Source organism: Phodopus roborovskii, unplaced genomic scaffold (assembly GCF_943737965.1).
Source record: "Phodopus roborovskii unplaced genomic scaffold, PHOROB, whole genome shotgun sequence".
Classification (NCBI taxonomy): Eukaryota; Metazoa; Chordata; class Mammalia; order Rodentia; family Cricetidae; genus Phodopus; species Phodopus roborovskii.
The window spans coordinates 704-18,747 of record NW_026126270.1 but is presented as its reverse complement, the minus strand read 5'-3'; the positions used below and the strand labels follow the sequence as shown (position 1 = coordinate 18,747).

The window sequence follows — 18,044 nt, the reverse complement described above, 5'->3', positions numbered from 1 at the left end:
AGGATAGGAGAATAATGGTAATTTCCGTTACCTCCATTCAGAAAGGGAGCATGTAAAAACTGGAATTGTCCAGACCTGGTGGTGCATGGCTGTAATCCCAATTTCTTAGGCTGAGGGAGGAGGATTGCCTTGTCTTAAAATAAATAGCACCCCCCCCCCAAATAGCCGGAGATATAACAGGGACATAGGACTTGCACAGTATGCACAAAGGTGCTTGGTTAATAGCAAAAGAGGAAAAAATGGGATTGTGACCTGGCCAACATCATGACCATACAGCTTCCTATCCATTAACATTACCACCACATTACAACAACAACAACAACAACAACAACTACTACTACTACTACTACTACTACTACTACGAGAACGAACAGTGTTGACAGGAAATCACTATGCAGCTTTGGTTGGCCTGGAACTCTTTCTTATGTATCTCAAAAGGGATCAGCCTGCTTCTGCCTCCCACATGCCTGGATTAAAGACACGCACTGCCACTCTGGCCTCTCATCCCACTAACTTTTAAGTGGACCAAATACCTTACAAGTCAGGTTCCTAATATTGCTATCTGTGTTTCCATGAACAATTCAAAGATTTTTGTCTGATTATATGTGACAGACTGAATCAACCATGAGATAGCATTCAAAGAGATTAGTTAAAGCATGTACTTTGTGATGGCAAAAAAATCATTTTTAGAGGGACTGTCACTCAAGAAGTTTCCCTACAGCATTATCAGCAAAATTCACATTGTGTGAGGACCTTCACATAGCTTACTCAGAGACTAGAAGGTGAGAGAAATACAAATGCCATGGGACAATAGCAGAGAGATATAGAAGACAAAGGGACACAAGTCAAAACATGAACAGAGCCATGTACTGTATGTGACAAATTCCAGATGGGACATGAGAGGTGCCTGGGGAACTGTACTTCCAAATGACTCAGAGGGGGACAATCAACCTCACTGACTTTCTGTGATGTAAAGACTAAAGACAGAGGAGTAGGAACACTTTCTGGAAAGGGCCACATAGTCAGTCCAGTGTTAAGGTGGTACAGACCAATCAGGCCTCAAATCCCATATGACCTTACTTGTGATTTACAACTCTTTAAAAATGCCCAGCTTAGAGGGTCAGATTAGACCAGGGCAGCTTAGCAGGATTTGCCTCAAGGACTTTAATTTGCTGACCTCTGGGTCTATGTTCTTTTCTAGCTCTAAAGTTTTAACAAGGACATTAAGCTCTAATGTGACAATCTGAATTGTAGAAGTGTCGTCATGGAATTTAGCCTCAAATAACACAAGCACTATTTCATGCACTTAACTCACCAACTCATTTAAATTTAGAGAAAATCGCCAATCACCTTTCTAAGATGCCTGCTCTTTATGGAGTATTTGGAAATAACACTGGCAACTAGTAAAGACCTTTCCATGATAGAGAATACTTAGGGGTAAGTCTCCATTTTAAAATTTTAAATCACCAATCTTTATTCCCACTTTAAAAAAAAAAGTCTTGGAGGAAATCATTAAAAAGCTGTAAAAATAAATAAATTAGGGAAATGGCAAACTAGCAAGGCTGGCAAAGAAAAAAAAGAATGCTAATACTAGGGAAAAGATCAAACTAAAACAACAGCAGCAATATGGGCTACCATTTACAGACCTCACAGGCATTAGAAGGATAGAGGAATATTACAAACACAGACAACACACACAATTTGACAACTTCCAAAGGAAATGGGTCAATTCCAACAACACAAACTGCCACAATATGAAATGGGAAATATCCTGCAACTAAAGAAAACTTAATTTGTGTGTGAAAAGTCCAAAGAAAGGGCAGACGAGCTGCCTCAGCAGGTAAAGATACTTGTTACAAAGCTTGACAACCTAAGTTCAATACCTGGTATTCACAAGGTAGGAGTGAAACAATTCCCACACATTGTCTTCTGACTTCTGCAAATGCTTACAGAGTGTAATTTAAAACTATTTTTAGCACTATATCCCAGCACTCGGGAGGTAGAGGCAGGCGGATCTCTGAGTTCGAGGCCAGCCTGGTCTACAAAGTGAGTGCCAGGACAGGCACCAAAACAATTCAAAGAAATCCTGTCTCGAAAAAATAAACTCCAAAGAAATCCTGAAGCTATAGGGTTTCATTAAAGAGTTCTAACAAACATTCAAAGAAAAATTAACACCGTTTTGTGATACTTTCTTCTACAAGACAGAAGAGAAGGCGTCACAATTTTATGAAGCCAGTGATATTCTAATACCAAAACCAGATAGAGGAAACTATCAGAAAAAAAAGAAATCTGATCCATTTATTGATAGGCCAAAGAGAAACTTTACACCATCATACTGGATTAGGCTAGAAAAAGGAATTTGATAAATTTAACATTTCTTCAAGTTAACAGGAAAGAGAATTGAGGCTATCTTCCCCAACTCCTTAAAGGACATGGACAAAGTGTACTTTAGACAGCAAGCAAATAGTGAACAGCTTTCCTCTCTAAGGGTCATAAGGCACATCTCTTCTCATCACCGTCAGTAAACCCAGCCAAGAAGTAGAGGCAGATTATTAGCAAGGCACACAGGTTCACAGCTTTCATAAGGTGAAATGGGTAGTACGGGGTAGATCCAGGATTCAAATACAAGCAGGTGGACTCCGAACCCCATGTCTGTTTTGTGGGGGTAAAGGGGCAGTGCTGTGTCATGACATGTGTAATGTGTACCAAGGTCAGAGGAGAACTCCTGGGAGTTTATTCTCTCCACCAAGTGGATTCTGGGGATGCAACTTAAGTTGTCAGGCTTGGCAGCAAGCATTTTTTTTTAAACCTGGTTAAGTGGTTCTCAACTTGTGGGTTGCAACTCCTTTGGATGAATTATCCTTTCACAGAGGTTGCATGTTGGATGTTTAAAATTCATAACACTAGCAAAATTGCAGTTATGAAGTAGCAATGAAAATAATTTTTGGTTGGGGGAATTGATACAACATGAACTCTTTTGAAGGGTGGAAGCATTAGGAAGGTTGAGGATCACTGGTCTAATAATTCATACCAGCTAACACTATCTTTCTCCCAAATAAAAGGCAGGCTTTAGCAGAGTCTCCATACATACTCTTTTTAAAAAAGGACTCAAAAGAGAAGAAAAAAGAGACACATTTATTTTTATTTAACATTTTTTCCCCATCATTTTGTATCTGTGCACCATATGTTTACAGTGCCTTCAGAAGCCAGATGAGGGCACTGACTCCTCTGGACCTGGAGTTACAGACTGCCATTTGCTGCCACATGGTTGCCAGGAACCAAACTCCAGGTCTTCTGGAACAGTAGCAGGGCCTCTTAAACCCCTGAGCCATCTCTACACCACCCCTATGCTCTGTAAAGATTAAAACAGTTTCAAGGATGATACCCATAGATATGCTAATGTGGGTAGGGAAAAAAAAAGCTCAGAGGCTTTAACCCTGGACAAAGAACTTCATACAACTAGGGAATCCTGGGAACAGGAGAAATAGTCTTCCCCAGGGAAGAGCACATCAATTGGTTATCCAATACCAAATGGTCAGCCCTGAAAAATGTACCGGTAACATCATACACACTGAGTGTGTTTTATTTATTTAGGAGTATGTGCCTATCTGTTGTCTGTGACTGTAAGAAACCAGGCCATGAATTTGAAAAAGAGCAATGGTGTGGAGTGTGTGTGTGTGTGTGTGTGTGTGTGTGTGTGTGTGTGGGTGTGTGTGTGGGTGGGTGAGTGTTAATGGGAGGGCTTTGGGAGAAGAAAGAGGCAAATGTCATAATTACAATTTCAAAATATATTATTTAAAATAGAATGTTAAAACAATTTTTACATTTTTTTTTTTTTAGTTTAGTTACTTTGTGTGTGTGTACACAAATGTGCACTGGTGCCATGTGCCTAAGCCACAATGCATGTCAGAGGACAGCCAACCAGCAGGACTTGGTTCTTTCCTACTGTGTGGGTTCTAGGTATCAAAACCAGTAAGCACCTTTACTCACTGAGCCATTTTACCAGCCTGCTGTGCTTTATTTCTCTATCTAGGTTAGATACTCCCATAGATTAGGTTAGAAGGAAAAAAAAAAAAAAAAGTGGAGCTTGCTCTCCAGATGAGCATAGGCTGTGAGGGTGAATGAATCAAGACTTGGGCTTGTCTCCCCTTCTGGATCCCCAGTTTTGTGAAGAAAATAGTCTTCCTAAGGAAAAGAGGTGGGGTAATTTTATTAGCATTGTGTTTCTAAATCAAAGAATGCTATAAGACTTATGTCAAATTATATTTTTCATAAGCTCCACTTCCATTTACTATGCTTCTTCTATAAGGCATTTTAAAATTTTAAAGCAAAACAACTTCATCTGTCTTCTAGGGTAGATATGTTATGGGAGGTTTATTACTGTCCCCATTGTGTCCTTAGATATGTCCCTTTAACTACTTTCTGTTGCAGTGGATATGGGGAAATTAGCAGCACATTCCCATTATGTTATAACTTGGTGTGTTGTAAATTTTAAGAAATAGTCATTGTGGCTGGTACTTCATAAACATTTCCATCTGGCCTGCTTTAATGGGAGTTTGTGTAGAAGGAGTCTGGGTGTTACGTGTGTGTTGGGGTTGCATGGCTTCTAATCTAACTTCAGTCGGTCTTTCCCCCCTTTTTTTCTGAAGTGAATTTTTCTTGGTTGGATTGCTCTTTAAGAACATCAGGAATCATGATCTAAAACGAGCCTGACTTAAAATTGAGCTGACCTCATTGTCCTGGCCTGCATTTTGCAGCCATACTTCTGTGACTGAACAGTAGCCCGAGAGTCTATCTTCAGCAGCTTTGGCAGCAGGATCTTTGCACAGGAACAGCCCTGTGGTCCCCTCACACTGTCTGTCCCCAGAACTTGGAAGAGTTCTGGTTAGATGTTGCTTGTTGGATGATGAGAAGGGATGGAAGAGATAGACTCCCTAGCTGTCTGCCCTGTAGTCCCTTTACCTGGAGTCTCGCAGCTGTATGTGAACCTAGCAGGATCTTGTGTTGGAGGGACTTTCTCTCCAGCCTTGGTTATCCCTGAGTAAAACAGGAATAGGAAAGAAAGCTCAGCTCATTTCTTTCGGTTTATTCTGACATCTTCATTAAATTAGTTACATAGTAACAGACACCACAAATTCCATTTTTGTTTGTTTGTGGGTTTTTGTTTTTAATTTTTCAAGACAGGGTTTCTCAGTATTGCTCTGGAGCATGTCCTGGAACTCTGTAGACCAGTTCTGTAAAACAGGCTGGCCTTGACTCACAGAGATCCACCCGCCTCTCAAATTCTGGGATTAAAGACATGTGACACCAACCCCCGGCCCACAAATTATATTTTTAAAAGGTTTTTTAGTTTGTTTATATGTATATGTGCATAACTGTGTGTTTGGGTGCCTGGAGAGGCCAGAAGGAGGCATAGGAATCCCTTGGAGCAGGAATTATATAGGTGGCGGTGAGTTTCTTGATATGAGGTAGCAATTAAATGCAGGTTCTCTGGAAGCTCAACAGGAAATGCTTTTAACCACTGAGCTAACTCTTCAGCCTAGAACCTCAATACCTTTTCTTAAAGGTATTGAGTCTTTACTTGGGCCCACAAGATAAGTAAAACCAAGATGAAAGCCAACATCTGTTTTCATTTTGTGTCCTGTTTTTTTTTACTTTAGATCAGACTCATGCTTGATTCTGCTATAATGCTTGGTAATGACTAAGGTGTGTCTACCTACCTGATCTCATACCCTTTTAAGGCTGAGAAGAGCCATTGACCTAAGCCTGCAGTTACCCTAGATTACTTGACCCTGCAGGTCAAGCTTAGCCTGCTAGAATTAATTGCTGTGGTCAGGTTTCTTTGCTTAGGTTAAAAAAAAAAAAAAAACTCAGTTTGCAACATGATATAAGATTCCCTGGTTGTATGATGGTTTTCAATGTGACCAGCACCATAATCAGTTTTAGAACATTTTCATTGCTTTGAAAGAAACCTTGTTACTCCTTAGCCATCAGCCTAGTTCCTTCTGACATTTTTATCATTGATTCCTCCCAGACTCTGGCAGCTGCTAACATACTTTATGTCTTTCGGAGTTAGCGTTTATGACCATATCATAGAAACAGAATTGTATGTCCTGTAGTTCCTTGTATCTGTCTTCTTTCTTTATGTTTTTGAGTATCTGTACTTTGTTTCATTTATAGCTGAGTAACAGCCCACAGTGTGGACATAGCACACTTTGCTTATCCATTTATAACTTGATGGACATTTAGGTTGTTTCTGCGAGTCATGTTGTACCAAACATTCATATCTGCGTTTATTTGGGGTGATTAATTGCCATGCAGCTGTTGAGAGAGTGAGAGAGAGAGAGAGAGAGATACAAATGGAAATACAAAACCAAGCTGCCAGAGGCTGACTGGCCCAGGAACCACCTGTTTTAACTTTCAGTTTAATCCATGGAAACTTACTGGGTTTCTGAATGTCTTGAGAAATCTGGGCAGACCCTTTTTGAAGTTAAAAAGTTAGAAAATATAAATGTAATTTAGAATTCCTTAATGTGAAGGCTTTTAGAGGCCGGAGGATCTCTTGAGTCCAGGAGTGTGGACTTAACCTGAACAACATAGCCAGACTGTCTCAGAACAAAAATAGAAACAAACAAGGAGCTGAAAAGATGGCTAGGCCTTGATGTACTTCCAGAGAATACTAGTTCAGTTCCGAGTACCCCTTTTGGATAAGTGCCCCAAAACTGCATGAAACTCTGTCTCCAGGGGATCAAATTCCCTCTTCTGGCCTCCTCAGCACCTGCATATACATGTTGTATATGCACATGTACACAAAAAACTACAAATGCACATAAATAAATAAATAAAATTAAAACGAAACTTCACCACACCTGTCCTCCCCAAAACAAACAAGCACTGCCCAACCAACCTAAAGAAAAAGGTCAACTAATTTCTGGAAACTTAAGGGAATGCTGAGCTTTCAGCTTGGGTGAGAGGAAGCCTGTGGGTGGTGCTATATAGTATTTTACAAAAGGAATCATGTCCATGATGGTAATTCCTGAATACACATTTCTTTTTGGATTGACAAAGTTCACATAGAATGCATTTTAGCGTACAGTTACAATTTTGAACCAATGTCTGCAGTTAAGTGGTGGTCATCACTGCTGTTGCTGCCGCAGCCGCCGCCGCCACCACCACCACCACCACCACCACCACCACCAAGGTAAGACTCCACAAATGGGTTTTTAAGAAGAATGTCTTAAGTGACTTCAAAGTGGATTGTATTCTGGTATTCCTTGACTCCTCTTTTGGTTTATGTGTGAAGGAAACTGCATGGGTTAAGCCTAAGTTCTTTAGTTCTGAAAACTCGCTAAAAGTAGTCTGGGGCTTAGGAGAAAGAACTTCTGTGTTGGTAGTTCCTCTTTAGGCAGCTGCAGAGTGTCTATCAGTGTAAAAACCTTCAGGAAAAAAAGAATAGGCCCTTGGAGTGGCTTAGGCTGCAGTTGCTGCTGTAGGAGAGGCCTTCTGCCTAATGCCTGTGATGATAATGGTTAAACATCCCATGAAGGGCTTGAGCCCTATTTGGGAGAGCAGTGTTGATGGTGATTAATGATGAGGTGTGGAATTCCCAGGCTTCATAATTAAAAATATGCTTGACCAGAATAGAAATTTACCACCACCACTCACCATTTCAGAAGCCAGATGCTATGTGGATGTGAAAGCCAAAAACAGTGCAGAAAAAAAGTTTCAATTGCTTCCTTTTACACAGGAGACTTAAGATGCCCATGGGATGACCAGCTGAGTTGGCTGTGGAGTCCCATGCCTCTGCATGAAAGACAGCATCTGTTCACAAGACACAGTTGGAGTTTTTACAACTTTAGATATTTCTCAAGGCGTTCAGTGTATCCATGGCCATAGTTTTCCTGAGTATTTTTTGAATTTGAAGATTGTAAAGCCACACACCAAAGTCTCAAGTGCCGAATAAACCTCTTCTCCATGTGTTGAAGTTGTCAAATTTCCTAGGACAACCTCTAATGTACTCAAATATGAGGAGTATTTTGGCCCCTAAAGTGAAGAAGGACCTGGACTGTAGCTGAACGCAGGACAAATTTCCTGCCTTTATCAGCATCTGGGGTTTTTTACAGTGTGTTTCCTTGGGCTCCTAAGGTTGTTACAGTGTATCTGTTGCTTACCCTATGGCAGCACAAACAGCTGGTCTATTTTAGTTACGGTTGAGGAAGTTAAGTCTTTAAGTGAGATATGTTCCAGCCAGGGAGTTTGGGTGGGGCAGAGGCTGTGTTAGGGGTTAGTAGGAAAAGGTTGGTCGGAGGGGACCATTCTGGAGACATATTAAGTGCCAATGATATGAGTGGAGTATCCCTCACCAGAAATACTTGAGTCCAGAAATGGTTCAGATTATACATTAAATGTTTTTAATTTTTTTTGAGTATTTACATTTAAAGATTTGGTGGTGGGGTAAAAGTACATCATTTAAAAATGGTGCTATAAGGTGGGCCTTGGTGCCGCATGCCTTTAATCCCAGCAGAGGCAGGTGGATCTCTTTGAGTGTCAGGCCCCCCTGCACAACATAGCTTCCAAGACAACCAGAGCCATTAGAGAAACCCTGTCTCAAAAACAACAAATAAAAAAAAAATAAATAAATGTGCTCTAGCTATTCACTTCTTTTTGTTTCCTATATAACATATACAGTCTGAATTTGGTATTATTTCACAGAATATTTTGAGTAGACTTAAGGTTTGACTGAGCTGCCACCTGAGATCAGAAGCTCAAAACTGTCTCATTTGGAGAAATGTGAATTTTAGATTTTGAGATTACAGAACCTCATCCTATGTAACTAAAAGAAGAGGCATCATGAACCGGAACTGTGATTTCAGATTGCAACTGTGTGAACAGTTGCCCAGGAGGTGGAGACCAGCAGCACAAACAGGTTTGGCCTTCAGCCATCTGGAGCGAGGGTCAGAGGAGCAGGTTCTCAAATAGAGTCCTTCCTGTAAATGGATCCCTGTTAGAAAATGAGGCATGGAGAGACAACAGTTAGCCGTCCCCCCCCCCCACGTGCGTGTGTGCTTGCATGCATGCCTGCTTGTGTGTTAGTGTGTGTGCGCGCGCGTGTGCGAGAGTGCGCGCGAGCGCGGAAACGATCATGCACGTGTGCATTTAAGTGCCCACGCAGGCATGTGAGCAAGACATACACACACGGTGTGGGGGGTAGGGGAGATATGTGTGTATATATGTATGAAGGCCAGAGGTCAACCTTGTATGTCATTCCTCAGGTTGTTTCTACCTTACATTTTGAGACATAGTCTCTCATTGTCCTGGGGCTCAGGTTGGGTTTGCTTGCTAGTGAGCCCCAGGGATCTTCCTAGCTCTACCTTTATCTGCAATACTGGGATGCTTAGCTTTATTTTTATAATTTTATTTATTTGTTTTTGCCTGACCTTAATTTTTAAGCATGGATTCTGGGAATTTACCTCGAGACCTCCTTCTCATATAGCAGGTATTTTATCGACTGACCTCACTCTCCAGCCTGAAATTTAGGGCTCAGTTCTTTTTCTGTCCTTCACTCCTATTTCCCTTTGTGTGTTTGTTTGTTTGTGGTGGTATATGTGGACCACATCATCATAAGTTATTGTCAAATAAACAAAGCAGGAAGCATCCTAGAAATGGGGACATTGCATTGTTCATTGGACAACACATTTTTTATCCTTGGGGAGGTCATACAGTGTTTTGGAGCCTTTTGGAAGATTCTTAGTAATAATTCAAAGGTCATATTATAACTCAACCTTCTTGCCTAGCCATTGTAATGAATTTTCTCAGAACTGCCAAACCGCAGTTTACTGGCCTTATTTTGTATTACTATGTCTACGTCAAAGTACATTTATCTCTTAGTCTTAGGATCTTCTTAATATTTTCTCCTGTTTTGTAGGCATTTATGATGCCACTGTTCTAACTTGATTGTCAAATTTGGGTATACTCCTATCTCTTATTTCACTATGTATAGAGTATCTAGTAGTTCTCAAAAGCATTAAAAGTATTACTACTCTTTCCTCTGGGTTTTGAACTTGGGCCAGTTGGGCACCTTATTAATTTATTAATTTATTTATTTATTTATTTATTTATTGCAAGGAACATGTATCCTTGACATCTGATATGTATGACTGAATGGGATAAATCAGTTCTTCACACATTGTTTCTCTCACCCCCAATTTGAGTATTGAGGAATGCTCATGAAGCAAACCCAGTTTTGGGGGTGAAGCGACATGTTGTGTACTAGATAGGCATAAAAGTTAGGTTCTCAATAATTCACAAAAGCATTTTCTAGAGCATTTATTTCATGGTATACTTATGACTTCAATTAGTATAGACTTTATAATAGCTCTGGCCAGCCTCAAACATTCAAACTGGCTAATGTTTATTTTTGTGGCCTGAGAATTTCAAATGTGCAAGTAGTATGTTTTTATCAAATTTACACCCTGAGTATGTTCTGTAACTTTTTGAACATGAATGTATCTAGTATGAAAATTCTGGGTAAAGGTTCCTTATTTCTTAGTACATAGAACTCGAGACTTCACATGGAAAGGGGTATACCCTCAGTTCTTTTTTTATTTTGCATATGATGGTTTAGATCAACTACACATTGGAGCTTTTTAAAAGTGTGCTTGATTAAGCAAATGGCTTGGAATTTTAAATAATTCTCTCGGTGATTATAATGTGCATTTAGGATTGAACAGTACTGATCTAGATGGTTTAGAAACAATGGAGAGTAATAATGATTGAGTTTAGCCAAATGAAAATGGATTTCATTTACCTGTACAACATCTGTTGAGCACCTGAGATCATGATAAGTAGCCACCACCCAACTTTAAGTGAACTGGAGATCAAAGCTCTGGCTTTCAGTTTTTCCATGAAACCTTGATTCTTGTAAAGGGCTGTTGGGGTTTGTTCAACCCCATCCTCCACTCTGGAGTCTTTAGAGCCTGGAAGCAGCAGGGATAATCTGAGAGGCCCCAGCTTAAAAAGAAAATGAATGTGAAGTGAAATGGGCAGTAAAGCAAATAGAATGATCCCAATAGCTCTCATAGACACCTTCCTGGCAGGGCTGGCACACTCAGACACACCCACAGGAACACAAACACACTGGGCATGTGAGCAAGTAAAGAATTGGCTTGCCATAAATATTCATTCAGATCTGCTTGGTTTTACTGAATTGGTGTGTGTGTGTGTGGTGGTAGTAATTGTGTGTGGTGGTAGTAATGCTCATAGTGTGGAAAAAAGTAACACTTCAAATTGGATTTCCTTTTTACTTCATGGTCGTTATCTTGAAAGTTGGCCAGAGGACTGCTTTTAGTCTATATGATTGATGTCTTTCGGCTAACTTGTGCCAGTGAGAAAAGTAGATGGCTGCCATGCTTACCAGCAATCCAGAGTTTTGCACAACATCTAAGTTATGCCATTTCTTTGGATTATGTAACTGAGTTCATACTAGCTCCTCAGGCCAGGTTCCTGGCCCATCGAATAGCCTGGTCCATCACATCTCGGTTTTGTAGCATGCCAACAAGAACACAGCCATGAGACCATTTACCAGGAGTGATTATTTGTTTTATACACCCTAAAAACAGAAACATCTGTCTAGCCATGGAATACTGTGTGACATAGTGATTTCCACAATTAGGATAGCTTCTGTTGGCCTGGGTGTTGTTTTCTTTCCTGCTCTGTGCTTAGCTCAGTCACTTGCACAGTGGACTGATTGATCCATTAGGCTATGGTGCCAAATAAACTAAAACTGAATACGTTTAGTTCATAAATGATCAGGTTTGTATGGGTGTTTTGCATGCATGTGTATCTCAGTTAGGATTTCTATTGCTGCAGCAAAACACCATGAACAAAAAGCAAGTTGGTTGGGGAGGAAAGGGTTATTAGGCTTACACTTTCACGTTGCTGTTCATCATTGAAGAATGTCAGGACAAGGACTTAGACAGGGCAGGAACCTGGTTGCAGGAGCTGATGTAGAGGCCATGGAAGGGTGCTGCTTACTGGCTTGCTCCTCTTCGCTTACTCAGCCTGCTTTCTTATAGAACCCAGGACCTCTAGCTCAGGGATGGCACCACTCACAATGGTGCCCTCATCAATTACTTAGGAATAAAATTTTTGCAGGTAATTAAAAATATTTTTGTTATGTTTTTTCGAGAAAGGGTTTCTCTGTAGCTTTGTAGCCTGTTCTGGAACTCACTTTGTAAACCAGGCTGGCTTGGAACTCACAAAGATCCACCTGCCTCTGCCTCCAGAGTGCTGGGATTATAAAGGCGTACACTACTACTGCCCAGCTGTTTTTTTTTTTTTTTTAAATTATAGTGATTTATTTTCTATTTTATATGCTTTGGTTCTTTGCCTATATGTATGTCTGGTTAGGGTGTTGGATCACCTGAAACTGGAGTTACAGACAGTTATGAGCCACCATGTGGGTGCTGGGAATTGAACCCTGGTTCCAAGGAAGATCAATCAGCCAGTACTCCTAACTGCTGAGGCATCGCTGAATCTTATGGAGGCATTTTCTCAATTAATATTTCCTCCTTTCAGGCAACTCTATTTTATGTTTCAATTTGTCGTAAGATGATATTGTGCCAGCACAATGTGTGTGTGCACCGTGATGCATGCAGTGCTTAGAGGCCAGAAAGTTGTCAGATCCCGCCTGGAACTGCAGTTACAGATGGTTGTGAGTCACCCTGTGCGAACTGGAAGTCAAATTCAGGTCCTTTAGAAAGAACAGCCAGTACTTTTAACTATGGAACCATCTCTCCATCTCCCAGAAATACTTTTTAGGGGAGATAGGTTGTCTTAAATGATGTAGTTCTGGAGATACAGTTCAGCATTTCTTCTAATTTCCTAAAGCCAATTTCAGAAGAGCAAAGCAAGCTGGATTGGTTTCTGTAAAAAGGGTTTGCCAAAGGTACAGTTTTGCTAGGAAGTGAATTCAGTGATTCATTGGGTTACTGCTTGTATTTCCAGCTGCTTTTGTTGGGAAGGGTGTATGACATTATTCTGTGTCCTTCCTTTCTGTTTTATTTGAGGCTTTGTCTTGGAGGTGATCTAAGTTCTTTCAATTCGGATGTTTTCAAGTATGTTACTAGATATCACCTGTTCATTTCTACTTTTCTTGTCTATCAGTAGCAGTTTCCCTTTGTTTTGTTTTGTTCTTTTTTAGTTAGTTTTCATTGAACAGCTAATTTAATATTTTTTTTTAATTTTACTTATGGATCCCAGTTCCCTCTCCCTTCTTTCCCTCTCTTCTACCCTCGCACGCACCACGACCACCCTCCTCTCCCATTCCCACACTCCACATGTAGGGTGATGCTCTCTAGGAGGAGTCAACAAAATCTGTTAAGTCATTTGGAGTAGGGACTAGGACTTCTCAACTGTCTCCAGGTTAAGGGAGTATCCCTCCATGGGGGATATGCCCGCAAAGTCCTTTTGTGCACCAGGAATACATCCTGATTCCACTGTCTGAGGTCCCTTAGACTGCTCAGGCCTTCTAGCTGAGACCCATGTTCAGGGGGTCTGAGTCAGTCCCATGCTGGCTTCCCAGCTAACAGTCTGGGGACCCATTAGTTCCTCCTTATTCAGATAAGCTGTCTGTGTTTCTGCAGCCTAGTCTTGCCCTCTCACCACCAGAGGAACTAGGATACAAGGAGGATTCTAAAAGATTTATATAAGGTCCATCACAGAAGGAGGAAGGGACAAGTTCTCCAGAGAACATGGGGAGTAGGGTGGGGCGGGGCGGGGGCAGTGAGTGGAGAGGGAACTAGGGGAGGAGAGGAAAGCACATGGGACTAGGAAGATTGAGTCTGGAGAGGAATAGGAGAAAGAGGGAGCCATTTGAGCGAGAGAGAGACACCATGAAAGTGGGAGCTGTTATAGGTTTGAAGAGAAAACTGAACCTGAAGAAATGTCTAGAGACCTACAAGAGTGACTTCAACTAACAATTTCAGCAACAGTGAAAAGGCTACCATAAATGTCCTTCCCTGATAATGAGATCAACACTTTCCTTTTGTAAACATTCAGAAAATAAAACAAAATCCTGTTATTAATGAGACTCATCAATAATTGGTATGCACCTGCTTGCTAGGACTATGTGTTCCCATTAAGTTATTTAAAAATGGGATCTCTTTCTTTTGAAATCTTTAGTTTCATTGAGTGGTTATTTATTTCCCTGTGTCTTTGGCAAACCTATTTGTGGTCAGTTATGTTATTAGGTAGCCAGGTGTTCTGGCCTTTCCGTACAGGGTGGAGAATATTTAGACTTTCTTGTAATGTTTAGTCATGAAGTTGTATCACATTAACTTTTCTTACTTTTTATTTAATTTTAATGTTTTGTGATGCTTTGTATGGAATCTAGGGCCCCAGCCATACTAGGCAAGTGCTCTACTACTGATCTCTACCCCAACTTTTAGCTTTTCTTCTGCATGTCTTTTTCCTAATTACCTTCCCTTATTTTCTGTCTTCCAGCTGATGGTGAGGCCATTTTGAAAGGCCTTCAATCCATTTTTCAGGAGCAGGGGATGGCAGAGTCAGTGCACACCTGGCAGGACCATGGCTATTTAGCAACCTACACAAACAAAAATGGCAGGTAAGGTGATATCTTGGACTTTAGATAGGAATATAATCGGGGTGGGGCATGAGCTGGGTAGGAGTGTCTCTCAAAAATAGGCCAAGCCCAGACTTGTATTCTGGCTATGTGGCTAGCCTTCATGCATATGTTTAGCAGTTGCCTTAGATATATTTAAATTGATAACTTCTTCCTTAAGGGTGGCCAAAATTCAACAGAACTGCCAGCCTTCCTCAACTCTCCTGTGCTCTGCTTCAGTTACCTAGGAGGCTTCCAAAAGCAGAGGGCCTTTAGCTGTTCTCCAGCTCAGTGTCTCATGTCACTGTCACCTTACTCTGTTTCTGCTGTTGTCCATTTTTTTTTTGGGTGGATCAGAGCATCACACTCTGCTGCTTGATAGGCTCCTTTACCCAGAGGGGAAAATTCTTAGCCATCTCCCAAGCTTCTGTAGCCAAGTTTTACCTGCCTCAGTTTTTTATTTAAAAAGTTAATAGTTTTTTCTGTGTTTTTGGTGTTTTACATGCATGTATGCCTTTGGAACATTTTCATGTAGTGCCTGTGGAGACCAGACAGTTCTGAGCTGCCTTGTGGGTGCTGGGAATTGAGCCCAGGTCCTCTAGATAGAAGAGCAAACAGTGTTCTTTCTATCTTTCCAGTCCCAATTCCATTTGTATACAGAGAACTTAGAATTATTCTTTCTCCAGAAAGGAGCTTTTGAATGACAAAATTGTTCAGAAATTATTTCTGAAAGCAAAATGAATAAAAATGAAAGCATGTGTGAGAGGATGGGGATATGTGTATTTTGGGTCTAAAGAATGCCTTCGGGTGAGTTCCTGAGGCCAATGAAAAAAGGGACCAGTGTGGAAAGTAAGTTCTTATTTCATCATCATTATTAGTTATATCATTTTTAATGATGACAATGATGATGATTATTATTACTACTATTATTATTATTATTATTTTAGTTTTTTTTCAGACAGGGTTTCTCTGTGTAACAGCTCTGGCTGTTCTGGACCTCTATATGTAGACCAGGCTGGCCTCATATTCACAGATGAGGTTTACCTGCCTCTGCTTCCCCAGTATTGGGATTAAAGGCGTGTGCCACCACTGGCAGAAAGTAAGTAAGTTTTTAGGTTAAACATACTAACGATATTGTTGTCACACATTTTTCTCTTTTATATTTAAACAACTCTTTCAAAATGCACAGCATTTTTAGCCTTCCAGCCAGGATGACTGCTTCTCTTATAAACATTGAAGTTTAGTTGGAAGAGCCGATTTTGCCCTTTGCATTGTTCCCCTCCTCCTGGTTAACTAAACCTGACAGAATCTCCTTTTTAAAAATCAAGTGCCCGAGGAAGTTCAAGCCAGATATAATTCCAGCATTGGAGAAGAGTAAGTGGGTACAAAGTGTTATCCCTAGCTAGCCAAGAAACTAATTTTAATTAACACCTGTTGAGAGAAGGAAGCACCCCCCCCCCTTTGCTCTTTTTCAAGATGGAATCACATGGTGTATATCAGCTATACTCGGACAGTCCTGCTCAGGAAAACCAAAAACAGAACTAAAAGTCACATGCTCACAGGGGATGAGGTGATAGTTCAGATGGTGAAGTGTTTGCCTTGTGAGGATCTGTGTTCTCCCTGAGAACCCATATACAAAAGCAGGCTGCACGTGCTTGTAGTTTCAGTGCTTGGGAGGTGGCCTGGGACTCCTGGTCAACTCCTCCCACCCCCACATATACACGCATAGTCAGATTCATAGGCTGTGAATCGATTTATACTTAGATACTATGCATTAGTCAAAGAATTAGATCCATTTCAGGGCCCAAGAAGTAAAATTAAAAGCTTACTGTTTGGCCCAGGCCTTTAAATCTTCCACACATAACTTTGGCTCACCTCTCAACTGGAATTGAAAGGTCAGAGAATTAATTCTGACATGGAAGAAAAAAGAATTGTGCATTTTATAGTCTTGACTGGGGCTGCATCTTTTCTCTTCGAAGTGCCCTGGTAACAGTTTCTAACAGTACAACTACACTTTCTTTTGTAGCTTTGCCAATTTGAGGATTTATCCACATGGATTGGTGTTGCTGGACCTTCAGAGTTATGACAGTGACGCACAAGGCAAACAAGAAACTGACAGTGTTGGTTTTCATTTTTTTCCCTTTCAAAATGTTGTGCTGTGTGTTTCACTTCTTAAATTCTGCTTAGCTTCATGAATGTTGACTTTCAGGTTAGCTGAAATTTAAACTAGCGTCCCCTCATGTAAGTAGTTTGACAGAAGAATTAATCATCAGCTGGTTTGTTAGCTTTCCTTTTAACTTCCTGAATGCAAGGAACGGCTTCTACTTTGCACTGGGGGAAGGGGGGGGGGGAGATATAGAACCTTCGTGTAGAACCTTTGTGTACAGTTTTGCACCTGCAGTATCCTTCAGCTTTCTTCCCAGTTATTCTTTTGGAATATTCAGACTGTGGTTAGGGTACCATCATGAGAGAGAGTTAGTGGGGGAGTATGTGAATTAGGCCAGTGCAGGAAGTCCCAGTAGGCATAAAGGGGCATGTGATGGGCCAGTATATCACAATGTGGTCAGTATAGCCTTATGCCTCTGCTCTATAATTTAGCTGTTCTATGCAATTTATACACTAAACCCACTGATTTCTTTTCATTGTAGCTTTTGAACAAAATAGAAGAAAAAATGAAAGAACTGAGTCAGGAGAGTACTGGGCGGGTGAAGCGGTAAGTCCACTTATTCATGAATGTCCTTTTTAATATTTGTTTAATTGGTAAAATAATCAGAATGGCAGTGTTGACCTTAGTGTCTGCAGAAAATATGGAGAAGTTAAAAGTCAAGTGTCTACTGTGGTCTACATGATTAACGGAACCATCCTCTCATTCCATCCCAAACAGGACAAAATATGTACAAACAGGATTGGGAAGGGGTGGTGGTGCCGCTGCCGCCGCCTATAATAAGGCAGAAAGATGATACTGAATAATTAAAACAAGTTAGAGCTGTGTAAAGAATAAAGCCTGGTACAGACAGATATGGAGGGAACTTACCCAGACATGAATGTACTGCTCAGAATATTGTTTTCTTTATCTCACAGCAGAAAATCCTTGTTGGCAAAGGTAGGATGTCTAAGCTTTTTATTTTTCCCTCTTGAGACAGGGTTTCTCTGTATTGTTTTTGAAAGCTGTCCTAGCTCTATAGGCCAGGCTGGCCTCGAACTCAAAGACAATTGCCTGCCTCTGCCTCCCGAGTGCTAGGATTAAAGGCGTGTGCCACCAATGCCCTGGAAATGTTCAAGCTTTAATGACTCAAACTGCTGAATTTGATCAGCCCATAGGAAAGCTCCTGAGTAATTATTTAGTCTCCTTTAGGTGTTAAGTAGGGGAGAGCTATGGGATGCCGGAGAGTACTGAAAAGAACCAATGTGAAATCCCTATGTG

The 18,044-nt window shown here is 40.8% G+C and overlaps 1 protein-coding gene across 1 annotated transcript in view; it reads left to right on the top strand.

Moving 5' to 3' along the window:
• The window catches only part of Sms (spermine synthase), a gene marked incomplete at its 3' end in the record, with an annotated part of 29,376 nt that extends 12,043 nt beyond the window's left edge, over positions 1-17,333 (top strand). Inside the window, exons 3-5 of the mRNA XM_051179691.1 lie at positions 14,503-14,623; positions 16,647-16,740; positions 17,269-17,333. Of these exons, the coding sequence (XP_051035648.1) occupies positions 14,503-14,623; positions 16,647-16,740; positions 17,269-17,333 (280 nt within the window). The remainder of the gene's footprint in view (positions 1-14,502; positions 14,624-16,646; positions 16,741-17,268) is intronic.
• Positions 17,334-18,044: the final 711 nt, after the last annotated feature.